The sequence below is a fragment of the Oncorhynchus nerka genome, linkage group LG20 (assembly GCF_034236695.1).
Source record: "Oncorhynchus nerka isolate Pitt River linkage group LG20, Oner_Uvic_2.0, whole genome shotgun sequence".
Taxonomy (NCBI): Eukaryota; Metazoa; Chordata; class Actinopteri; order Salmoniformes; family Salmonidae; genus Oncorhynchus; species Oncorhynchus nerka.
The window spans coordinates 18,549,759-18,576,708 of NC_088415.1; the positions used below are offsets into that span (position 1 = coordinate 18,549,759).

The 26,950-nt window shown below is 44.6% G+C and overlaps 2 protein-coding genes across 2 annotated transcripts in view; one reads left to right on the top strand and one right to left on the bottom strand.

Annotated features, from left to right (window-relative positions):
* The window catches only part of slc9a8 (solute carrier family 9 member 8), a 29,714-nt gene extending 16,596 nt beyond the window's left edge, over positions 1 to 13,118 (bottom strand). Inside the window, exons 1-7 of the mRNA XM_029621484.2 lie at positions 12,761 to 13,118; positions 12,072 to 12,244; positions 10,451 to 10,531; positions 9,461 to 9,519; positions 4,286 to 4,369; positions 4,080 to 4,181; positions 3,383 to 3,417 (exon numbers count right to left, since the gene is read on the bottom strand). Coding sequence (XP_029477344.1) covers positions 3,383 to 3,417; positions 4,080 to 4,181; positions 4,286 to 4,369; positions 9,461 to 9,519; positions 10,451 to 10,531; positions 12,072 to 12,244; positions 12,761 to 12,996 — 770 coding nt within the window. The 5' untranslated portion in view covers positions 12,997 to 13,118. The remainder of the gene's footprint in view (positions 1 to 3,382; positions 3,418 to 4,079; positions 4,182 to 4,285; positions 4,370 to 9,460; positions 9,520 to 10,450; positions 10,532 to 12,071; positions 12,245 to 12,760) is intronic.
* Positions 13,119 to 19,323: 6,205 nt separating this feature from the next.
* The window catches only part of b4galt5 (UDP-Gal:betaGlcNAc beta 1,4- galactosyltransferase, polypeptide 5), a 67,843-nt gene continuing 60,216 nt past the window's right edge, over positions 19,324 to 26,950 (top strand). The window contains exon 1 of the mRNA XM_029621485.2: positions 19,324 to 19,848. Within this exon, the coding sequence (XP_029477345.1) occupies positions 19,743 to 19,848 (106 nt within the window). The 5' untranslated portion in view covers positions 19,324 to 19,742. The remainder of the gene's footprint in view (positions 19,849 to 26,950) is intronic.

The following is a 26,950-nucleotide window of genomic DNA, read 5'->3' on the forward strand; positions in this document are numbered from 1 at the left end:
CTGCGACCTGTATGCTCTCGTTGACTGGCCCTCACTACATATCCGTCACCAAACCCACTGGCTCCAGGTCATCTATAAGTCTTTGCTAGGTAAAGCCCGCCTTATCTCAGCTCACTGGTCACCATAGCAACACCCACCCGTAGCTCACACACCAGCATGTATATTTCATTGATCTTCCCCAAAGCCAACTTCGGCCACCTTTCCTTACAGTTCTCTGCTGCCGAAGACTAGAACGAATTGCAAAAATATTTTGTCTCCCTCTCTAAATTTAAGCATAAGCTGTCAGAGCAGCTTACCGATCACTGTACCTGTACACAGCCAATCTGTAAATAGCACACCCAACTACCTCATCCCCATACTACTTACCCTCTTGCACCCCAGTATCTCTACTTGCACGTCATCATCTGCACATATATCACTCCAGTATTAATGCTAAGCTGTAATTATTTTAGCCTCTGCGGGCTATTTATTGCCTACCTCCCTACATTTGCACACAATGTACATAGATTCTTCCTTTTTAATTTATTTTGTGTTATTGACTGTTTGTTTATAAGTAACTCTGTGTTGCTATTGTCACACCGCTATGCTTTATCTTGTCCAGGTCGCAGCTGGAAATGAGAACTTGTTCTCAGCTGGCCTACCTGGTTAAATTAAATCAAATGTGAAGAGGAAAATATTTGCTCTTTCTATGAAAGGATACACTATTGTTACGTGATGACACTGTAGCTACTAGACTTGAGTGTTATATGTATACCGGAGTTTGAGGGAGGGTTCGCCACTGTTAACCATCTATAATAAATTATCACAAATAAAATTATATCCAGCTCAGGGCTCCAGCTATGCATTTGGCTCCAGCTATGCCGCTGAACAGCCTCAAGTCGTCTGGGCAGAGACATTTCAAAGTGTCAAAAGCATTCCACAGGGATGCTGGGACCATTCTTGATACACACACAGGAAACTAGAGCATGAAAAACCCAGCAGCGTTGCAGTTCTTGATGCAAACTGGCACGCCTGGCACCTACTACCATACCCCGTTCAAAGGCACTTAAATCTTTTGTCTTGCCCATTCACCCTCTGAATGGCACACATACACAATCTATGTCTCAAGGCTTAAAAATCCTTCTTTAACCGGACTCCTCCCCTTCATCTACACTGATTTAAACGGGTTTAACAAGTGACATCAATAAGGATCACAGCTTTCCCCTGGTCACTCTACATAATGGAAAGAGCAGGTGTTCATAATGTTTTGTATACTCGGTGTAATTAATATATACATACATATATATACATACATATATATACACATACATATATATATATATATATACATACATATACATACACATATATATATATATATACATACATATACATACACATATATATATATATACATACATACATATACATACACATATATATATATATACATACATATACATACATATATATATATACACACACTGCTCAAAAAAATAAAGTGAACACTAAAATACATCCTAGATCTGAATGAATGAAATATTCATATTAAATACTTTTTTCTTTACATAGTTGAATGTGCTGACATTATCACACAAAAATTATCAATGGAAATCAAATTTATCAACCCATGGAGTCCTGGATTTGGAGTCACACTCAAAATTAAAGTGGAAAACCACACTACAGGCTTATCCAACTTTGATGTAATGTCCTTAAAACAAGTCAAAATGAGGCTCAGTAGTGTGTGTGGCCTCCACGTGCCTGTATGACCTCCCTACAATGCCTGGGCATGCTCGTGATGAGGTGTCGGATAGTCTCCTGAGGGATCTCCTCCCAGACCTGGACTAAAGCATCCGCCAACTCCTGGACAGTCTGTGGTGCAACATGGCGTTGGTGGATGGAGCGAGACATGATGTCCCAGATGTGCTCAATTGGATTCAGGTCTGGGGAACGGGCGGGCCAGTCCATAGCATCAATGCCTTCCTCTTGCAGGAACTGCTGACACACTCCAGCCACATGAGGTCTAGCATTGTCTTGCATTAGGAGGAACCCAGGGCCAACCTCACCAGCATATGGTCTCACAAGGAGTCTGAGGATCTCATCTCGGTACCTAATGGCAGTCAGGCTACCTCTGGCGAGCACATGGAGGGCTGTGCCCCCCAAAGAAATGCCACCCCACATCATGACTGACCCACCGCCAAAACGATCATGCTGGAGGATGTTGCAAGCAGCAGAACGTTCTCCACGGCGTCTCCAGACTCTGTCACGTGCTCAGTGTGAACCTGCTTTCATCTGTGAAGAGCACAGGGCGCCAGTGGCGAATTTGCCAATCTTGGTGTTCTCTGGCAAATGCCAAACGTCCTGCACTGTGGACGTCGGGCCCTCATACCACCCTCATGGAGTCTGTTTCTGACCATTTGAGCAGACACATGCACATTTGTGGCCTGCTGGAGGTCATTTTGCAGGGCTCTGGCAGTGTTCCTCCTGCTCCTCCTTGCACAAAGGCGGAGGTAGCGGTCCTGCTGCTGGGTTGTTGCCCTCCTACGGCCTCCTCCACGTCTCCTGATGTACTGGCCTGTCTCCTGGTAGCACCTCCATGCTCTGGACACTACGCTGACAGACACAGCAAACTTTCTTGCCACAGCTCGCATTGATGTTCCATCCTGGATGAGCTGCACTACCTGAGCCACTTGTGTGGGTTGTAGACTCAGTCTCATGCTACCACACTAGAGTGAAAGCACCGGCAGCATTCAAAAGTGACCAAAACATCAGCCAGGAAGCATAGGAACTGAGAAGTGGTCTGTGGTCACCACCTGCAGAACCAGTCCTTTATTGGGGGTGTCTTGCTAAGTGCCTATAATTTCCACCTGTTGTCTATTCCATTTGCACAACAGCATGTGAAATGTATTGTCAATCAGTGTTGCTTCCTAAGTGGACAGTTTGATTTCACAGAAGTGTGATTGACTTAGAGTTCCATTGTGTTGTTTAAGTGTTTCCTTTATTTTTTTGAGCAGTATATATATATATGGTATGAAACTATAAAAATCAGGATAACTCCCCACCTGTCTGTCAGTCAGTCAGTCAGTCATGCTGACCTCCTCACCAGTCAGTCATGCTGACCTCCTCACCAGTCAGTCATGCTGACCTCCTCACCAGTCAGTCATGCTGACCTCCTCACCAGTCAGTCATGCTGATCTCCTCACCAGTCAGTCATGCTGATCTCCTCACCAGTCAGTCATGCTGATCTCCTCACCAGTCAGTCATGCTGATCTCCTCACCAGTCAGTCATGCTGATCTCCTCACCAGTCAGTCATGCTGATCTCCTCACCAGTCAGTCATGCTGATCTCCTCACCAGTCAGTCATGCTGATCTCCTCACCAGTCAGTCATGCTGATCTCCTCACCTGTCAGTCATACTCATCTTGTAGATCACATCAGCCTGTGAGAAAGAGAGAAAGACAGGACACATCACACATTTACAATAGAAACCATTTTGTGGGATTTTTTCAGTGTTGCAGCATTGCACAACAGTTTGCAACACTGAGGACTGCATGTCTCAAATGATTGCTCACATGCCCTACTGTTTCGTGGTTGTTTTGTAAAAGGTTTGTCAGTTTTTCACACATATTCCTAGACTGACAATGCAATCACACTTGTGTCAATGCCAGTGAAATGTTTGGTAACATATGAAAAATGTTACCAAAAACATGTTACTATTGAGGACACCTTTGGAAACATGCGTTCTAATTCATACTTTTAAGTGCCATCTCCTCTGGGAATACATTGTACATCTTGAATGTGTGTTTCTTTTTCTTTCTTTTTTTTACACAAATCAATTCATTGCAAATCAATTTAATTCTTGAACAGCGATTTCCAAGCCGGTCTCCGGGGTACCCAAGCCATTCTATAACAGTGATTTCCAAGACATTCTACATTAAAGTCCAAAACTAGACAACTAACTAAACGAACTACTCATCAGTAAAGCCCTGGTGGTGGATTAGCTAAACAGATGTGGAATGGGGAGATAGAGAGTTCTAGAAGCCCATCGGTCCCAGGAATTGCAGGGGACCCAACAACCCTATAGAGTTCTAGAAGCCTCACCTGTCCTAGGAAGTAGATCCCCCCACCTACGATGAAGGCAGAGATGGCTGTCCCAATGACAGCAAACAGTGTGATGGAACCAATGTTCTGGAAGAAGTTACCCTGGCAACCAGAACACATGGAGGTGGAAAGATGAGCACCAAATATCCCAATACACCAAGAGGAAACACACGTAGACACACGCTCGTACGCAAGTACACACACACCTTATGTAGAGAGTATCCTGATTCGAAGATGATGGGCGGCAGAAGCAGGAGGAAGAACATGTTGGGACGAAACATCTCCTCTTCCTATCAGGGGACATGGTGGTTAACACACTCAACCTCGTTTCATCTTTAGCAATGATTTTTTGCAACAAAAGAAATCAGGTGCCTGCAGTCAGTGGGAGCGAGGAGTGGAAAGGATGAGAGAAAATGAAAAGAGAAGGAGATGAGACAGGAAAGAGGGCCTACATAAGTTAGCAACAGACCTCGATTTGTCAAAACACATCTTTCACTTCGACTTCAAGAGAGCTTCACACACACACACACACACTAATGAATCATAGTGAGGCTCCCCTTAGAGGCACAAGACTGAGTTTGACCTAGCCTAGCACCACCATGACGCACATGATAAGCCCCTCAGGGGCACACACACACTACTCATGCATACATAATGTACATACTCAGATTTATGGTACTTTATCTGACTCACACTGTACCCTGACCTGTGACCTCTTTCGCATCAGTTATGCGGGGGGGAAATATCCGGTTTTCCAGGGATACAACATCTTCAACCTAGCTTCCGTTTCCCCTGAAAACCGGATGTGGGGACTCCACTCAGGCGTTTCTTGTACACCTGCTACGTTAGGTTAATGGGATATAATGAAATCATTGTTGGCTCTCAGCTAAAATGTCTGGGCTCCTGGATCAGGAGTAGGCGTCATGTGCTGTTGCATTACGTTGTGTGTGGGGATTGTAAATCGCCTCACTATATCGATGCTGACTATGAATATCAACATGCGTTACAGTAAGTACGGCATGTTAGTGATTCAGGTGTAACTAAGTGTGTACAATCATATTATTGTTATGCATAGTCAACCTGAATACCATATGCAGTGGGGCACAGAAGTTTAAAATAAATGATACAAATACTGAGCTATATTGCTTGCTAAAAAAATTAAATACAAATGATAATACAAATCACTCAGGGAGAGACTAAGAAGTAGGATCCCCTGTTTTCAATACTCCAGAACCCTCCCCTTGTGAGGATAACGATACAGCGTTTCTATCATGTTTTATAAGATTGGAGAAAACTTTGGGAGGGATATTAGACCATTCAACCATACAGAATCTTTCCAGATCCTTGATAACCTTCACCTGTACTTATGGACTGCCCTCTTCAAACCACAGGTTTTCAATAGGGTTCAAGTCCGGAGATGGAGATCGCAAAATGATTTTGTGGTTAATTAACTATTTCTTTGTGGATTTTGACATGTGCTTAGGGTTATTATCTTGCTGGAAGATAACTTGAAAGTTTCAGCCCCCTGGCAGAGGCAACCAGGTTTTGGGATAACAATGCCCTGGTACTTGGTAAACTTCATGATGCCATTGACCTTAACAAGGGCCCCAGGCCCAGTGGAAGCAAAACAGCCCCATAAAGATCCACCACCATATTTTACAGTAGGGATGAGGTATTTTCTGCATTGTTCTTTCGAAGGCCATTGGTGCGTTCGCCCAAACAGCTCTTTTTCCTGTCCTCTGAACATAGCAAACTCCAGGCGGTGCGAAACGGCATTGGCACTTGGATTGGAACCAGTGCTAACGGTCATATGACAAGAAATTAGAGATATACTCAAACCCACCGCACACCAGAGGTGGGCTTGGCCTCAAAAGAACAATGCATATGCAGAAAATACCTCATCCCTACTGTAAAATATGGTGGTTGATCTTTGATGTGGTAATTTGTTTTTACTAGGCTAACCTGTCTGCTTTGTGCTGACAGGGCAGATTGGACAAGCAAAGCGGATTTCTGAGCAAACAGGTCTATCTATTCCCGACCATAGAGCAGGTTGATTAGTCATAAGGCTTGACTACTAAGGTACATTGTGTTACCACTCTACATAAGAGGAAGTAGATAGACTGACACTTTATATTCTGGATAAGAATTAGGAAATGTTTCTAGTTCAGTTAAATCTTCTAATGCAATTTTAGTTTCACATTTTTAATGTCACATGCACAAGTACAGTGAAATGCCTTCCTTGCAAACTCAGCAAGGAAGGTATTTTTTTTGTCAGCAATGCTAACAAACATAAAAATATATATACACACACACATACACAAAGTAAGCATACTATATACAGGAAATATTTTAAAAGTCAGTTCCAATACCATATTACATGTGCAGGGATACTGGAGTGATGGAGGTAGGTATGTATAGGGGTAAGAGGACTGGGATACTGGAGTGATGGAGGTAGGTATGTATAGGGGTAAGGGGACTGGGATACTGGAGTGATGGAGGTAGGTATGTATAGGGGTAAGGGGACTGGGATACTGGAGTGATGGAGGTAGGTATGTATAGGGGTAAGGGGACTGGGATACTGGAGTGATGGAGGTAGGTATGTATAGGGGTAAGGTGACGAGAAAACAGGAAATAAGATAAACAGAGTAGCAGCAGCTTGTATGCGAGTGGATGTGCAGAGTCAGTATAAAATGTACAGAGCCTTTGGAAAGTATTCAGACCCCTTGACTTTTTCCACTTTGTTGCGTTGGAGTGGAGGAGGAAAGGACAACACGTTGGAGTGGAGGAGGAAAGGACAACACGTTGGAGTGGAGGAGGAAAGGACAACACGTTGGAGTGGAGGAGGAAAGGACAACACGTTGGAGTGGAGGAGGAAAGGACATACGGGAAGAGACAACACGTTGGAGTGGAGGAGGAAAGGACATACGGGAAGAGACAACACGTTGGAGTGGAGGAGGAAAGGACATACGGGAAGAGACAACACGTTGGAGTGGAGGAGGAAAGGACATACGGGAAGAGACAACACGTTGGAGTGGAGGAGGAAAGGACATACGGGAAGAGACAACACGTTGGAGTGGAGGAGGAAAGGACATACGGGAAGAGACAACACGTTGGAGTGGAGGAGGAAAGGAGGAAACGATGCGGTAAAAAAAGGACTGCCGGCAAAGGAACGACACAGGAAGAGAAGTAGAAATGGGAAGAGAAGTAGAAATGGGAAGAGAAGTAGAAATGGGAAGAGAAGTAGAAATGGGAAGAGAAGTAGAAATGGGAGGAGAAGTAGAAATGGGAGGAGAAGTAGAAATGGGAGGAGAAGTAGAAATGGGAGAAGGAGGCAGCGAGTGAAAGGATAACAGGAGGGAAGCACATAAGGGAAAAGTAGACATGTTGGAGAAGAGAGATAGAGGGATGAATGGAAAAGGATGAGAGCATAGCCAGGGAAGACAGGATGTCATTGCCTGAGGGGTTGGTAGAGTGTGGCCTTGGCAGTTAACAGCATGGTCCTGGGGGGGTAGTGCCAAAGAAACAGCTCAGTGTGAGGTTAGCACTGTGGATATGGGGATTCGAACCAGTACGCATGGATCACAACTGCAGTAAGTGAGAAACGGCATCCCAAAGACCCCTATCTGGCAATCCAATCCACGCAAAGTCTGCCAGTACCAACTCTGGAGGACCAGGGGCCACATGGGGAAAGAGAAAGAAAGACAGAAGAGGGACAAGGATGAGCAGGAACAACAAAAAGAGGGGCCAGGGAGTGAGAGGGCAGACAGAGAAAAGAGAGGTGAATAAAAAGATAGAGAAAGAGTAGGAGCGTGAGAGACTCATGAAATAACTCCCAGATACTGAAGGTTGAGTCACTGTAACACAGTAAACAACAAGACTGTGCGTATATCAGACATGGAATGGTTTAGGTTGGCTCCAGATTGGGTTAAACAAATTGAGGAGGGGCTGTCTTGAAGCATGAATCACTTTTTATGACACACGGGTACTGGGAACCTGGGGCAGACGCACGGGTACTGGGAACCTGGGGCAGACGCACGGGTACTGGGAACCTGGGGCAGACGCACGGGTACTGGGGCAGACGCACGGGTACTGGGGCAGACGCACGGGTACTGGGGCAGACGCACGGGTACTGGGAACCTGGGGCAGACGCACGGGTACTGGGGCAGACGCACGGGTACCGGGAATCTGGGGCAGGCGCACGTGTACTGGGGCAGGCGCACGGGTACTGGGGCAGACGCACGGGTACTGGGAACCTGGTGCAGACGCACGGGAACCTGGGGCAGACGCACGGGTACAGGGAATCTGGGGCAGGCGCACGGGTACTGGGGCAGGCGCACGGGTACTGGGAACCTGGGGCAGGCACGGGTACTGGGAACCTGGGGCAGGCGCACGCACGGGTACTGGGAACCTGGGGCAGGCGCACGCACGGGTACTGGGAACCTGGGGCAGGCGCACGCACGGGTACTGGGAACCTGGGGCAGGCGCACGCACGGGTACTGGGAACCTGGGGCAGGCGCACGCACGGGTACTGGGAACCTGGGGCAGGCGCACGCACGGGTACTGGGAACCTGGGGCAGGCGCACGCACGGGTACTGGGAACCTGGGGCAGGCGCACGCACGGGTACTGGGAACCTGGGGCAGGCGCACGCACGGGTACTGGGAACCTGGGGCAGGCGCACGCACGGGTACTGGGAACCTGGGGCAGGCGCACGCACGGGTACTGGGAACCTGGGGCAGGCGCACGGGTACTGGGAACCTGGGGCAGGCGCACGGGTACTGGGAACCTGGGGCAGGCGCACGGGTACTGGGAACCTGGGGCAGGCGCACGGGTACTGGGAACCTGGGGCAGGCGCACGGGTACTGGGAACCTGGGGCAGGCGCACGGGTACTGGGTACCTGGGGCAGGCGCACGGGTACTGGGAACCTGGGGTAGGCGCACGGGTACTGGGAACCTGGGGTAGGCGCACGGGTACTGGGAACCTGGGGCAGGCGCACGGGTACTGGGAACCTGGGGCAGGCGCACGGGTACTGGGAACCTGGGGCAGGCGCACGGGTACTGGGAACCTGGGGTAGGCGCACGGGTACTGGGAACCTGGGGCAGCCGCACGGGTACTGGGAACCTGGGGCAGGCGCACGGGTACTGGGAACCTGGGGCAGACGCACGGGTACTGGGAACCTGGGGCAGACGCACGGGTACTGGGAACCTGGGGCAGACACAGACTCCAATAGACACTATGAAAGTTGTGAAAACAAGACAACATCTCAAACATTCACATATTCTGTGCATGAGTAATCAGTCTACTCCTAGAATAAAAGGCCCTTTTAAGGGACTCTATTCAACAAGCAGGAATTAAACATTTACAGCAAAGTGTGTAGTGTACCTTCCAATTAGCTAGCTCATGAAACTCAATGATCTTTATGAAGCCTCCCATCAGGATCCCTGGAAGAGAAAGACAACCACAAGATATCATTTGAGTTCACCAACACATAAAACAAACACTCATCTCCATGACAGTTTTAAAGGTCTCACATTATCAAAGCTAAGAAAAGGCCACATCTCCTTGAAATGGAAATACCAATTCCTAAAGACCATCAGTGTGTGGATGTTAATACCAAGTAGGGAATTAATGTATTATCTTTAAAAGAATAAGAAAGCTGTTGTCTAATAACGTTTCTTTGTGGAAGTCCCCTTGGGCACAGGGGAAAGGGGTTAGTTTGTTTGTGTGTGTGCGACAGGCATTATAAACTGGGTGGTTCGATCCCTGAATGCTGACTGGCTGACAGCCGTGGTATATCAGACCGTATACCACAGGTATGACAACATTTATTTTTACTGCTCTAATTACGTTGGTAACCAGTTTATAATAGCAATAAGGCACCTCAGGGGTTTGTGCCATATGGCCAATATACCACAGCTAAGGGCTGAATCCAGGCACGCCGCGTTGTGTCTTGCATAAGAATAGCCCATAGCCGTGGTATATTGGGCATATACCAAACCCCCCACAGGCCGTATTGCTTAATTATACAACACTATTTCCTCTCCAGAAAAACTTCAATCTGGGAAATTACCTCACAGTTGACTATCTTCTCCATCTAGATGTGTTCTCTGTGTAATATCTTACACAATCATCTATTCTACTCTGTCAACCTGCAAGGCTATTTCTGTTTCAGATGCCGTGCCCTCGCAAAGATCTAAAATGGAGATATCTGACATACAGCCCAACCCAATTGGGGTAAGAAATAGAAATAATGGTGTAATAAATGAATAAAACCAAATTGTAAGACAAGAAAACAGATTTAGGTCCAATGAGTGCTCAAACAGTATGAACCTAAAGTAGTACGACAGATTGCACATCACACGTGGTACTTACCTAAGGACACAACAGCCACACTCTCCGGCAGAAAATGTAGTTTGAACTTAATAAGCAGGTGCACCAATATGATGCAGATACCTGAGAAAAGCGATACAATGGGACAGTGTCAAGTTGGGAATGAAACATAGTTAAGATCACATGTTAAAAATGGACAAAATACAGTATTTGAGAGCATCCAAACAATTTGACTTCAAGAAAACCAAAAATGCTGAGGAATGCATTTAAGTTATTATAGCTTAATTTCAACATTTTATTTCAAATGGAACCAATCCATGTGTTTAGACCAACATAAACTAATCTGCAATAATCAATTTAGTTGAACATCCAAAGTGTCCAACCACCGAAGTCCAGACTCCCAAGTCAGACTGTTCACAGCATCAAACATCTAACCTCTTATCTCCCATAGTGCTGGGAATCCACATACTGAATTGTGCTGATCAACACTGCTTCCATTTGTGTGTTGTGAAAACAAAAAGTTGAAAACCGTCAGGGTAGAACGCTTGCATCAATCTGTGGACCAAAGACTTTGGTTTTCCCTTTTACTAATGAGCTAGACTAATGATTGTGGGTCTTGAGTCATTTCCTGAAAGCTGTAGTGTAGCCAATAGACTAACGAGTATTTAGGAATAAGGAAGCACTCAATCCATTTAAACCCCTCACTTAAAGATTGACTTTCACCAAAGATGAATTGGCAGCTCAAGGAAGTGTTAAGCATTGTGTAGGCTAGCTTTCCTGGCAGAGCCTCATATACAATACAATTGTTTTGCAGATGCAACGTGAGAGTATTTGGTTTTGTTGAATTAATTGTAAGTCGCTCTGGATAAGAGCGTCTGCTAAATGACTTAAATGTAAATGTAAATGTAATTATATGGATATTTTTTTATTGTGCTCGGCCGACATTGCAACTAAACCTTTATGTACTTGTGACCCACTGAGTTATCACAACAAATATGCTATATCTAGTCTAAGAACCAGTCTAGGATCCAGTCCTAAGCCTTAACAAAATGATTCAGCCACAACCTCTGACTGACCCACCATTTGGGAAACACTGGTTGTCTGATTTAGAATATATCTTGGAACTCTAGAGGCTGCACTAATCGATACTAATGCAGAGGACTGGAATTCCTAAGAGGCAGAACATGTAGGCTTATGTCCTCTTTAGATTGTCTGAAGTGCTGCCACATCATTTCCCAATCATCCATTCCTTGCTTCCTCCAAAACACTACTAATGGGGGATTCGAATGAAACTAGAACAAAAAGAGCATGATTTTATGGATTGTCTCAATTTAATCCATACAGCATTATGCTCCCACTTCAATTTATTACTTCTAAATTATGCTTTAAGATACAAATGTCAAACATATGTCAACAATCCTTCCTCCAAAGGCCAATCTATGGATTAAGTGTAGTGAAGGGATCCCCCTAATCGGAGGGAGGGTGTTTTAGTGTTGCAATGATGGGGTATGGATAGAGCCATGAACATGGAATATAGGCTATACAATTTAGTACTTTCTTCTCTAATTTTTGTTTTTTTGTTTTTAAGATTCAAAATCCATAGGCGCTTTAATAAAAATAATAATAAAAATATGCAGAAGATTGATGGACAGACACTACTGACCGATGACCAGTAGGCTGAAGAATATGGTCATCCCACTAGACTGTTCCTCCTCCTGGGCCTTGACCCCAGCACCTGGCAGGATGGGCTTCGGGGTTGGCTTAGGGGTTGCCTTGACACCCACAGTGGTAGCGTGGAGGGTGTCATTACTGGAGTTATCTGTGTCATTTAACAGGCTGGAACAAGGAGACAGAATAAGAGTTATCATTTTGAGACACGTGGGTAAATAGGCTATCAAATGACATCCTATGGCTAAAACAGAAGTGCACCTGGCTCTGGTCAGGCATAGTGCAGCCTGCTCTATGCCTGTGTACATGGGTGTCATTTGAGAGTAATTTGTCAATGTGTGTTTTTATCCTGTGTGATAAGAATGTGTCTCAATGTAAAGGAATATCGTTACTGACATTACATTTTAGGTAACCTCATCCCCAGGCTTGAGGAGGAAGCAAACAAGACTACATTTTAGCTAGGCTACCAAGAGTATGCAATGGGTCACCTTGGCCTACCAAACATGACCGTAGCCGAATAAACTCCGCTGTGAAGGAAGTGTCTGATGAACTCTAACTTCATCACCATGGAGTGGAGTTTAGTCAGCTACCCCTATCCTTGCTCTACACACGTCATCCACGAATAACGACAGCTGTTTCACCAGTTGCAGTCAAGGGCAACGCATTAAAAAGCTATAATCACACCTGGTTGATTGCTCTGCGTGGCCGTCTTGTTGAGGGTTGGCAGCAGCTATATTTCCTTCGTTTCTCGAGGATTTTTTGTTGTCATCAGGAATAATTGTATGATCCTGTTCCAATCCAACATCGTCTCTGTCGTGCAAATCTAACAACGATTTTTGTCTCTCAACTCGTTCTGTCGGGAACAAATTTGGCCACGTCAACAAAATACAAATAACAAGATGATACGCGGAGCCTTTCATTCTTCAAATAATGCTTTTAAAACAGCAAAGCGATGGTTTTAAGAGAAAATACTTGCACATCCATTTCTGTTTCATCGCATGTTGGCCACATCACAACTCTGCTTCCTGTTTGAACTAGCAGGGAGTTGTAGTTTTTACGTGCCACCAGGAAGGTCTTCAAATTGACTAGATCATTTTATGTGCTGATTTATGGATATAAAATATAAACTCGCCAAAAATAGTAATATCAACAACCACACTGTACAATCTTCACATCGACTTGAATATTTAGAGTGGTTTAATGGGCTTTACCTTCAGGTAATTTCCTATAATTTCCCTCGAATCCCGGAGCTGACAAGGTAAACCATCTGTCGTTCTGCCCCTGAACAAGGCAGTTAACCCACTGTTCCTAGGCCATCATTGGAAATTAGAATTTGTTCTTAACTGACTTGCCTAGTTAAATAAATGTAAAATAAAATTTCAATAAATTGCAATAAGATATGACTTTTCACGGGATTTGTAGTTTCTGAAGAAAGAGCATTCCTGCATTATATAGCGACTGGACTGGAAAGAGTAGGCCTAGTCTATTTTACATGGAGAAAATTCGAGACTAGTGGCATTGGGGTGAAAATAGTAGTAAAATAACTATTGAAATGAACATGTTTGATAGGCCTACAAACAATTTAAGGCAATCTTCAGCCCAGCCCCATACTGCCCATTGTTCCACATTCAATGGGTCTACAGTAAATTAAACAAGATGCTCACTGCTTCTTTGTACCAACAGGCCTGCCATTTAAATCAGGATGCTGTTATGCTGTTGGTTGCCAGTCAAATTACGGTAGCCAACATTTGAATGCCTGGTTTGTGCTGAGCTATGCCTAAGGCAGAAGTTATGAATGTAGGTGGTGACTGACTGTGTGGCTTGGGGTGATCACGCACACACCAACACTACTCTTTTTCTCCCTTTACCATTTCCTCTTTGGCATGGCCAAGGGCACATCGCTCCCATAGTTCCCCCACAGCAGTTCTCTCAAAATTATCTATTTAAAGCGTACTCTGAGGGATAGGCTGGTCTGACCTTGTGCTCAACATGTTCATTCATTGTCTACACGACACATGCCAAAATGCAATATTCACTTCCATGCATTATCTACAGGACCATCACAGACCCATGCACACATTGGCACATAAACAGATACATAAATGTGCACAAACACATATGCTACATGCATGCACGCACACACACACACACACACGAACAACACACACAGTCACATGTTTTCTCTCTCTCACAGACACATACACACACAATAAATATATTAGGATTGAGTACCACAAGAGCACACCATGGCTTTATGTTTTATTTTATATCTTATAGAAAATGTATTGCGTAATGAAACATATTGGTGAATAAAGATACAATATAAAACCTAATAAAGTATACATTTTGCATCCATCCTGGCAATATTGTTAATATTTTGTTATTTCATTTTGGTCTAGGGCTATAATGGCTCCTCCACCTTGGCATAAAATAAGTGGAGTAAAGTACTTAAGTAAAAATACTTTGAAGTACTACTTAAAGGGCAACTCCGCCACATGTTAATTATCTCCAACACCAAACCAGTGTCTACATACAGTGCTTTCGGAAAGTATTCATACCCCTTCACTTTTTCCACATTTTGTTAAGTTGCAGCCTTTTTCTAAAATGGATTAAATGAAAACAAATTCTCTGCAATCTGCACACAATACCCCATAATGACGAAGAGAAAACAGGTTTTTAGAAATGTTTGCAAAACAATTCAGACCCTTTGGTATGGGACTCGAAATTGCACTCAGGTGCATCATGTTGCCAATGATCATCCTGGAGTTGTTTCTACAACTTGATTGGAATCCACCTGTGGTAAATTCAATTGATTGGACATGATTTGGAAAGCCACACAGCTATCTACAGTTGAAGTCAGAAGTTTATATACACCTTAGCCAAATACATTTAAACTCAGTTTTTCACAAATCCTGACATTTTATCCTAGTAAAAATCTCCTGTCTTAGGTCAGTTAGGATCGCCACTTTATTTTAAGAATGTGAAAAGTCAGAATAATAGTAGAGAGAATTATTTAATTCAGCATTTATTTATTTTATCACATTCAAAGTGGGTCAGAAGTTGACATACACTCAATTAGTATTTGGGAGCATTCTCTTTAAATTGTTTAACTTGGGTCAAACATTTCGGGTAGCCTTCCACAAGCGTCCCACAATAAGTTCCTTACAGAGCTGCCGTAACTGAGTCAGGTTTGTAGGCCTCCTTGCTCGCACATGCTTTTTCAGTTCTGCCCACACATTTTCTATAGGATTGAGGTCAGGGCTTTGTGATGGCCACTTCAATACCTTGATTTTGCCATAACTTTGGAAGTATGCTGGGGGTCATTGTCCATTTGGTAGACCCATTTGCAACCAAGCTTTAACTTCCTGACTGATGTCTTGAGATGTTGCTTCAGTATATCCACATAATTTTCCTTTACTCATGATGCCATCTATTTTGTGAAGTGCACCAGTCCCTCCTGCAGCAAAGCACCCCCACAACATAATGCTGCCACACCCGTGCTTCACGGTTGGGATGGTGTTCTTCGGCTTGCAAGCCTCCCCATTTTCATCCAAACATAATGATGGTCATTATGGCCAAACTGTTGTATTTTTGTTTCATCAGACCAGAGGATATTTCTCCAAAAAGTACGACCTTTGTCCACATGTGCAGTTGCAATCCATAGTCTGTCTTTTTTATGGCGGTTTTGGAGCAGTGGCTTCTTCCTTGCTGAGCGGCCTTTCAGGTTATGTCGATATAGGACTCTTTACTGTGGATATAGATACTTTTGTACCTGTTTCCTCTAGTATCCTAACAAGGTCCTGTGCTGTTGTTCTGGGATTGATTTGCACTTTTCGCACCAAAGTTAATCTCTAGGAGACAGTGCGCGTCTCCTTCCTGAGCAGTATGACGGCTCTGTGGTCCCATGGTATTTATTCTTGCGTACTACTGTTTGTACATATGAACGTGGTACCTTCAAGCATTTGGAAATTTCTCCCAAGGATGAACCAGACTTGTGGAGGTCTACAATTATTTTTCTGAGGTCTTGGCTGATTTCTTTTGATTTCCCCATGATGTCAAGCAAAGAGGCACTGAGTTTGAAGGTAGGCCTTGAAATACATCCACAGGTACACCTCCAATTGACTCAAATTATGTCAATTAGCCTATCAAAAGCTTCTAAAGCCATGACATAATTGTAACGGCTTTCTAATGGTGAAGGAGAGTCGGACCAAACTGCAGCGTGTCTATTGCGATTCATCTTTAATAAACAAACGTCACACACAACAAAACACTAACACTACAAAACGAAAACCGAAAACAGCCTATACAAGTGTCTACTAACCTCCAACAAGGACATCAAGACACACAGGACAATCACCCACAATACAACCAAAGAATATGGCTGCCTAAATATGGTTCCCAATCAGAGACAACGGTAAACACCTGCCTCTGATTGAGAACCACTTCAGACAGCCATAGACTCTCCTAGAACACCCCACTAAGCTACAATCCCACTATACACACATACCAAAATCCCAAGACAAAACACACCACAATACAAAAACTCTATGCCACACCCTGGCCTGACCCAATACATGAAGAAAACACAAAATACTTAGACCAGGGCGTGACAATAATTTTCTGGAATTTTCCAAGCTGTTTAAAGTCACAGTCAACTTAGTGTATGTAAACTTCTGTCGCACTGGAATTGTGATACAGTGGATTATAAGTGAAATAATCTGTCTGTAAACAATTGTTGGGAAAATTACTTGTGTCATGCACAAAGTAGATGTCCTAACCAACTTGCCAAAACTATAGTTTGTTAACAAGAAATTTGTGGAGTAGTTGAAAAACGAGTTTTAATGACCCCAACCTAAGTGTATGTAAACTTCCGACTTCAACTGCATATAAGGTCCCACAGATGACAGTGCATGTCAGAGCAAAAACCAAGCCATGAGGTCAAAGGAATTGTCTGTAGAGCTCCGAGACAGGATTGTGTCGAGGCACAGATCTGGGGAAGGGTATCAAAAAAAGTTTTGCATCATTGAAGTTCCCCAAGAACAAAGTGGACTCCATCATTCTTAAATGGAAGAAGTTTGGAACCACCAAGACTCTTCCTAAAGCTGGCCAAACTGAACAATTGGGGGAAAAGGGCCTTGGTCAGAGAGGTGACTAAGAACCCAATGCTCACTCTGACAGAGCTATAGAGTTCCTCTGTGGAGATGGGAGAACCTTCCAGAAATACAACCATCTCTGCAGCACTCCACCAATCGGACAGAAGCAACTCCTCAGTAAAAACCTCATGACAGCCCGCTTGGAGTTTACCAAAGGCACCAAAAGACTCCCAGACCATGAGAAACAAGATTCTCTGGTCTGATGAAACTAAGATTGAACTCTTTGGCCTGAATGCCAAGCGTCAACTCTGGAGGAAACCTGGCACCATCCCTACGGTGAAGCATGGTGGTGGCAGCATCATGCTGTGGGGTTGTTGTCCAGCGGCAGGGACTCGGAGACTAGTCAGGATCGAGGGAAAGATGAACGGAACAAAGTACAGAGAGACCCTTAATGAAAACCTCCTCCAGAGCACTCAGGATCTCAGACTGGGGTGATGGTTCACCTTCCAACAGGACAACGACACTAAACACACAGCCAAGACAACGCAGGAGTTGCTTTGGTATACGTCTCTGAATGTCGTTGAATGGCCCAGCCAGAGCCCGGACTTTAACCCGATCGAACATCTCTGGAGAGAAAATAGCTGTGCAGCCACTCTCCCCATCCAACCTAACAGAGCTTGAGTTGATATGAAGAGAAGAATGGGAGAAACTCTCGAAATACAGGTGTGCCAAGCTTGTAGCGTCATACCCTAGAAGACTTGTGGCTGTATGTGGCTGTATAGCTAAAATTCAAAATATCTGTTTTTGCTTTGTCATTATGGGGTAGATTGATGAGGGAAAAGCTATTTAATCAATTCTAGAATAAGGCTGTAAACTAACAACATGTGAAAAAATTCAAGGGGTCTGAATACTTTCCAAAGGCAACGTATTCCAGTGTGTTTCTATGATCTGTGGTTTTAAAATGATAATGCCTAAAAAATCCTTTGTGATTTTTGTGACATCAGTGATTTCTAAAACTTGTAACGAGTTTCTAGCCATAGGATATTTTCTTGCCTCCCATGTCAACGCAAATCTCCGTGTTTAAAAATCACTTTAAAAAATATATTTTTGATGGTGTCATCAGATAACTTTTTAACTCTACATTTTTTTTAAAATGAAACGTAGAAATGCTCAGTTTTCACATATTTAGACAGTAGTTTGTTGTTGCAGATAATGGATATAGAGTTGAAAACTTTCCTATTCATATTTTTTTTGCAACTTTTACTTTTACTCCACTACATTCCTAAAGAACATATGTACTTTTTACCCGCATACATTTTCCCTGACACCAAAAAGTATACGTTACATTTCGAATGCTCAGACAGGACAGAATGATGGTCCGATTCATGCGCCTATCAATATAACTCGTCATCCCTACTTCCTCTGAGTGGTGCGTGGGTAAAATCACCAGGGAAGGCAAGCCAGGAAAAAAGCCATATTACAACCTATGTGTTGGGATAATTGCGTTATTTGCTCTATAACCTGTTAGTTCCTACTGTATGCCTTGACACCGTGATATATAGGCCGAGACAATAAGAAGACAATGACAGAATAAATTCAACCACACCTTTGTTTCATCACAAAACCGGAGACATATTTCCGGTTAAGTCCATAAAACATATTGCATGTGTAACAAACAGTTACATGACCTACAGCATGGTCAAGCAAGTGAATGTTTCCGACATTTTCGGACTACTAAACAACTATTGACTTTGAACCATGGAGAGTTACCGCAAGTTGCAAAGAAAACAGGCGACGCCTCCACTATTCTAGCACCATTTCAACATCATTTAATCAGCTACGCTTAGTCTAATACAATGACATCTAAAATATACCAAAAACGATTTAGTCCAATTAATGTAAGCTAAATATGATGTCACAACTGAGCTAACTCAGTTTAGCTCAATGCTGATGAGCTATTATTATTATTTTTTTAATACATAAACAGAAGCCATTAAACAGTCATTTTCTATGAAGGTATCTTTACTTTTACTCAAGAATGACAATTGAGTATATTTTCCATCACTGCATAAAGTCAATCAGTATCAGTGACGTAGTGAAAGAGTTTGCACACACTCCCTATGGGGAAACGAGACGCCTCCTCATAAAGGCATGGCACATTTTTTTGTGGAAGGTAGACGCTAGTAGCTTTCCGTTCATAGTAGGCTACCACCGCCCGAGCGGCCGAGTTCCCCAGCGTCTGACTGTAGGCTAATGATGTCCTTCCACTGAATACGACACCGACAGTTTTGACTGCATTGTCGCGATTAGCTGTTCCACATTGGGACTTCTTCTAAACTGAATCAAAGCTGGCTTTAGCTGTTTTACCTTTCGATTCTGTCTTCCTATTCGCTAGACTTCCTACTCGCCTGGCCACTCATCTTTCCCGCAGAATATCTGCTGCAGTCGACAAAATAAAACCGATTATTCGCGGATTGCGTTTACATCTGGACACGCTCGGGAGATTTGAGGCCTACTGTTAGCCTATCTCTATTGTAAAGAAGAAAACGTCTACGTGTTTTTGCGACTATATAATGCCGACACATCTGCGATTTCGGAGAAGGTCATTCCTTGGGCTTATATTCCTTTTCTCACTGTCCACCACGGCATTGTACTTCATCTATTCAGCGCCTGGTATCGGTAAGTCAGTCCCCATTGATCTGTAATACACTGAAATCACCCTTTATGTGATTATAATGAGATCCTCACGTCTGTGTGTTGAAGATCATGTACAGCTCGCGCTGGCAACTAATGGGAGTGTTTCACAGGCTTGGGAAGCCGCGCGCCTCTCTGCTTAGGCTGCTTGGAAGTCACCAGACAATTTTATGGCTCATGATTCCGGGACGCAACTGGATGCTAGCAATGCACCTGCGTGATGATGGCGAAGTCATTGTTGATTTTCTGCCTCTGAGGATAATCAGAACGGCTTTAGGGTTCCTTCTCTTTTGCAGATGAGCAAAGTAGCATATTGGATCAATCTACTTCTATAATTGGTGATTGTATTATCCTTACTAACGTTGGAAACATAAGGTTCAGAGTGCAACATGCATGGTTGAATAGAATATAATTAATGGAATGGAATACTTTGTTATAGAGGATTGATTTTTAGTTTGGTACCAGTCTGTTTAGCTTTATTCCTTCCACTCCTGTCATTTGCAAAGTCTTTGGCAATGATTTGGCAAAAAACAGGAGTGGAGAGTGGAATGATAACTGAACAGTCTGGTACCCAGGCTAGATTACAGTAACTGGGCTGCTCTCACTCCTACAGGACTTTACAGTAACTGGGCTGCTCCCACTCCCACGGGACTTTACAGTAACTGGGCTGCTCCCACTCCCACGGGACTTTACAGTAACTGGGCTACTCCCACAGGACTTTACAGTAACTGGGCTACTCCCACAGGACTTTACAGTAACTGGGCTACTCCCACAGGACTGTACATTAACTGGGCTACTCCCACAGGACTTTACAGTAACTGGGCTACTCCCACAGGACTTTACAGAAGCGTAATTGGGTGGCTCCCACTCCTAGAAGACTGTACAGTAATGTAGATGCTCCCACTCCTAGAGGACTGTACAGTAATGTAGATGCTGCACAGCCCTCTAGGAGTGAGATCAACGTAGCTGGGCTGCTCCCACTCCTAGAGGACTGTACAGTAATGTAGCTGCTCCCACTCCTAGAGGACTGTACAGTAATGTAGATGCTCCCACTCCTAGAGGACTGTGCAGTAACGTAGCTGCTCCCACTCCTAGAGGACTGTACAGTAATGTAGATGCTCCCACTCCTAGAGGGCTGTACAGTAATGTAGATGCTCCCACTCCTAGAGGACTGTGCAGTAATGTAGATGCTCCCACCCCTAGAGGATTGTGCAGTAATGTAGATGCTCCCACTCCTAGAGGACTCTGCAGTAACGTAGCTGGGCTGCTCCCACTCCTAGAGGACTCTGCAGTAACGTAGCTGGGCTGCTCCCACTCCTAGAGGACTGTGCAGTAATGTAGCTGCTCCCACCCCTAGAGGACTGTGCAGTAATGTAGATGCTCCCACTCCTAGAGGACTCTGCAGTAACGTAGCTGGGCTGCTCCCACTCCTAGAGGACTGTACAGTAATGTAGCTGCTCCCACCCCTAGAGGACTGTACAGTAATGTAGATGCTCCCACTCCTAGAGGACTGTACAGTAATGTAGATGCTCCCACTCCTAGAGGACTGTAGAGTAATGTAGCTGATCCCACTCCTAGAGGACTGTACAGTAATGTAGCTGCTCCCACTCCTAGAGGACTGTGCAGTAACGTAGCTGCTCCCACTCCTAGAGGACTGTGCAGTAACGTAGCTGCTCCCACTCCTAGAGGACTGTGCAGTAACGTAGCTGCTCCCACTCCTAGAGGACTGTACAGTAATGTAGATGATCCCACTCCTAGGGGGCTGTGCAGCAACGTAGCTGGTCTGCTCCCACTCCTAGAGGACTGTACAGTAATGTAGCTGCTCCCACTCCTAGAGGACTGTACAGTAATGTAGATGCTCCCACTCCTAGAGGACTGTGCAGTAACGTAGCTGCTCCCACTCCTAGAGGACTGTGCAGTAACGTAGCTGCTCCCACTCCTAGAGGACTGTGCAGTAACGTAGCTGCTCCCACTCCTAGAGGACTGTGCAGTAACGTAGCTGCTCCCACTCCTAGAGGACTGTGCAGTAACGTAGCTGGGCTGCTCCCACTCCCAGAGGACTCTGCAGTAACGTAGCTGGGCTGCTCCCACTCCTAGAGGACTGTGCAGTAATGTAGCTGCTCCCACCCCTAGAGGACTGTGCAGTAATGTAGATGCTCCCACTCCTAGAGGACTCTGCAGTAACGTAGCTGGGCTGCTCCCACTCCTAGAGGACTCTGCAGTAACGTAGCTGGCCTGCTCCCACTCCTAGAGGACTCTGCAGTAACGTAGCTGGGCTGCTCCCACTCCTAGAGGACTCTGCAGTAACGTAGCTGGGCTGCTCCCACTCCTAGAGGACTGTGCAGTAATGTAGCTGCTCCCACTCCTAGAGGACTGTACAGTAATGTAGCTGCTCCCACCCCTAGAGGACTGTACAGTAATGTAGATGCTCCCACTCCTAGAGGACTGTACAGTAATGTAGATGATCCCACTCCTAGGGGGCTGTGCAGCAACGTAGCTGGGCTGCTCCCACTCCTAGAGGACTGTGCAGTAATGTAGCTGCTCCCACTCCTAGAGGACTGTACAGTAATGTAGATGCTCCCACTCCTAGAGGACTGTACAGTAATGTAGATGCTCCCACTCCTAGAGGACTGTACAGTAATGTAGCTGATCCCACTCCTAGAGAACTGTACAGTAATGTAGATGCTCCCACTCCTAGAGGACTGTACAGTAATGTAGATGCTCCCACTCCTAGAGGACTGTGCAGTAACGTAGCTGCTCCCACTCCTAGAGGACTGTGCAGCAACGTAGCTGGGCTGCTCCCACTCCTAGAGGACTGTACACTAATGTAGATGCTCCCACTCCTAGAGGACTGTGCAGTAATGTAGCTGCTCCCACTCCTAGAGGACTGTGCAGTAATGTAGCTGCTCCCACTCCTAGAGGACTGTACAGTAATGTAGCTGATCCCACTCTAGAGGACTGTGCAGTAACGTAGCTGGGCTGCTCCCACTCCTAGAGGACTGTACACTAATGTAGATGCTCCCACTCCTAGAGGACTGTGCAGTAACGTAGCTGGGCTGCTCCCACTCCTAGAGGACTGTACAGTAATGTAGCTGCTCCCACTCCTAGAGGACTGTGCAGCAAAGTAGCTGGGCTGCTCCCACTTCTAGAGGACTGTACAGTAATGTAGCTTCTCCCACTCCTAGAGGACTGTACAGTAATGTTGCTGCTCCCACTCCTAGAGGACTGTACAGTAATGTAGATGCTCCCACTCCTAGAGGACTGTACAGTAATGTAGATGCTCCCACTCCTAGAGGACTGTGCTGCAACCTGGCTGGGCTGCTCCCACTTCTAGAGGACTGTACAGTAATGTAGATGCTCCCACTCCTAGAGGACTGTACAGTAATGTAGATGCTCCCACCCCTAGAGGACTGTGCAGTAATGTAGATGCTCCCACTCCTAGAGGACTCTGCAGTAACGTAGCTGGGCTGCTCCCACACCTAGAGGACTCTGCAGTAACGTAGCTGGGCTGCTCCCACTCCTAGAGGACTCTGCAGTAACGTAGCTGGGCTGCTCCCACTCCTAGAGGACTGTACAGTAATGTAGCTGCTCCCACCCCTAGAGGACTGTACAGTAATGTAGCTGCTCCCACTCCTAGAGGACTGTACAGTAATGTAGCTGCTCCCACTCCTAGAGGACTGTACAGTAATGTAGCTGCTCCCACTCCTAGAGGACTGTACAGTAATGTAGCTGATCCCACTCCTAGAGGACTGTACAGTAATGTAGATGCTCCCACTCCTAGAGGACTGTACAGTAATGTAGATGCTCCCACTCCTAGAGGACTGTACAGTAATGTAGATGCTCCCACTCCTAGAGGACTGTACAGTAATGTAGCTGATCCCACTCCTAGAGGACTGTACAGTAATGTAGATGCTCCCACTCCTAGAGGACTGTACAGTAATGTAGATGCTCCCACTCCTAGAGGACTCTGCAGTAACGTAGCTGGGCTGCTCCCACTCCTAGAGGACTGTGCAGTAATGTAGATGCTCCCACTCCTAGAGGACTCTGCAGTAACGTAGCTGGGCTGCTCCCACTCCTAGAGGACTCTGCAGTAACGTAGCTGGGCTGCTCCCACTCCTAGATGGCTGTGCAGTAACGTAGCTGGGCTGCTCCTACACCTAGAGGGCCAGTTTATCAGCTGAGGTGTCCAGCTGTAGTCATGAGTTTCTTTGTGTGGCCCAAAGGTCAGCTGTTTTTATTACACCACACTGTACTGTATTATGACTCTTATCCTGTTGTGTGGGATGGTTCTTGGCTATTTATTGCCTGTCTTATGCTGCCTGTGAGAGTCACTGTGAGAGTCTAGAACAGCAACCTGTTAATGCCACAACATGCAAGGCTACTGTTTAGAAAATAGAGTTATTTCTTGATTAGACTCAATTAGTGGTGTGATTATTTAATGAATGATCAGAACAGTTTGACTTCCACAGCACAGCGAGTGAAGAGAGATACAGTGGTGGAAAAAGTACCCAATTGTCATACTTGAGTAAAAGTAAAGATGCCTTAATAGAAAATGACTCAGCTGAAAGTCACCCAGTAAAATACTACTTGACTAAAAGTATTTGATTTTAAATATATTCATGGATCAAAAGTAAATGTAATTGTGAAAATATGCTTAAGTATCAAAAGTAAAAGTATACATTTCATATTACTTATATTAAGCAAACCAGATTACACAATTTTACTTGTTAAATTTTTTTTTACGGATAGCCAGGAGCATGCTCCAACACTGACATAATTTTCAAATGAAGCACGTGTTTAGTGAGTCCACCAGATCAGAGGCAGTAGGGATGACTGGGGATGTTCTCTTGATCAGTGTGTGAAATAGACCATTTCTTGTCCTGCTAAGCATTCAACATGTAACAACTACTTTTGAGTGTCAGGGAAATGTGTGGAGTAAAAAGTACGTCCTTTTCTTTTGGAATGTAGTGAAGTAAAAGTTCTCAAAAATATATACCCTAAAAATGACTTAAGTAGTACTTTCAAGTATTTTTACTGAAGTACTTTACACCACTGGATAGGTATATGACTGAGTAAGCTAATCACCAGGGTGGGCGTGTCTCAGTAAACTAGTAGGTACTACTGTGCTGAGAAGGATGAAGTTTTGTATTTGAGGAGGGTTGATCAAGCTCCTTTACTTCAACTCTGAGCATATAGCACTCCAGCCTCATGCTGTTGAGAAGCTTGGACATGAATCAATGTGCAGCTTTACATTCCGCATTAAATCTGACACAAATGACAACTGTTTCAAGTAACAATTCCTATGATAAAGAACAAGTTAGTAGTTATTTAGTTGAAGTGAGATAACCGATCACATGGTTCGTACTATCCAAACGGCAGAGGCGGGCCCAATCAGAGGCAGGGAAGAAGGGTTACTATAGGGCATATGTTTTGTACAGTAGGTCATGAATGGTTTCACGATTAGTCAAAGATGGCCTTGCTAAAACTAACAATGTGGTAATATATTCTGCTAAAAAAAATCTTCTTCCCCCTAGCACTACACAGCTGATTCAAATAATCAACTAATCATCGAGCTTTGACAATTTAAATCAGCTGTGTAGTGTTAGGGCAGAAACCAAAACGTGCACCCTTCTGGGTCCTGAGGATCTAGTTTAGGAAATGATTGGGTAGGGGTAAAGTAAGGATTTCAGACAGCACCATATTTCCCTCTGTCCTGGACTCCTTTAAATAATTCTTTCATATGCTTATAATGCTTTATAAATGTATTATATAAGAGACCATAGTCAGAACATCACTTCTATTTCAACGTACAATGTAGTCTAAACTGTTCTGACTTGTCTCTTGATCAGAAGCTACAGTGCTCATGTGCTATTTATTCAATAAGCTCATATTCATTGAAGCCTGAATATTGTGCTTCAACCACTTCACTGTAGAACATCCTTCTGTTTTAATGCTGCTATACTGCCTCACTGGGACTAAAGGCACACACCTACATAATGCCCACCTCCCCTTACTCAAGCACCAAACAATTGTCCATGGACAGACATATAATACAAGTATAAAGCATTATAAGCATTTGAAATAATGATTTATAGTCATATTAGCTATTATAAGGACGGAGTCCTAGTTCAGCAGGTGTATTTGTTGGTAAACATTTTGATGTCCAACACCTGCTCCAACCCATTGGATGTCCAGTTCCTCCCTTGTAAGTCACATGTTGGAACTTTACCAATCATCAAAGGGTAAGCTGATCTCCCTAAGTCATCAGAATGGCTATTGACCCACCTGTGCTTTTTACCTGTTGAAGCTGACTTAATCAATAATTGAATCAATGTTCATATGGGGGAACACGTCAACTGATTGGAATTAGCTTTGCAGGTCATGGGTTTTTTACCCTGACTCTTGTCTACAATGTTTTTTAAATGTCAGCCAGTTTACTCTTTGAACAATTGACAGCCGTTCTAAAACCATAATTTGGCTTCATTCGTTTACCACCATTAAAAAAAACAACTTAATTTATTGATGATCTCCGTTTGTTAGTGCAAACAGTTTTCCTTCCCTCTGTCACCCTGTCTTTCCCTCTGTCACCCTGTCTTTCCCTCTGTCACCCTGTCTTTCCCTCTGTCACCCTGTCTTTCCCTCTGTCACCCTGTCTTTCCCTCTGTCACCCTGTCTTTCCCTCCTTCCCTCTGTTATCCTCTCTTTCCCTCTGTTATCATGTCTTTCCCTCCTTCCCTCTGTCACCCTGTCTTTCCCTCCTTCCCTCTGTTATCCTCTCTTTCCCTCTGTCACCCTGTCTTTCCCTCCTTCCCTCTGTTATCCTCTCTTTCCCTCTGTCACCCTGTCTTTCCCTCCTTCCCTCTGTCACCCTGTCTTTCCCTCCTTCCCTCTGTCACCCTGTCTTTCTCTCCTTCACTCTGTCACCCTGTCTTTCCCTCCTTCCCTCTGTTATCCTCTCTTTCCCTCTGTTATCATGTCTTTCCCTCCTTCCCTCTGTCACCCTGTCTTTCCCTCCTTCCCTCTGTCAACCTGTCTTTCTCTCCTTCCCTCTGTCACCCTGTCTTTCCCTCCTTCCCTCTGTCAACCT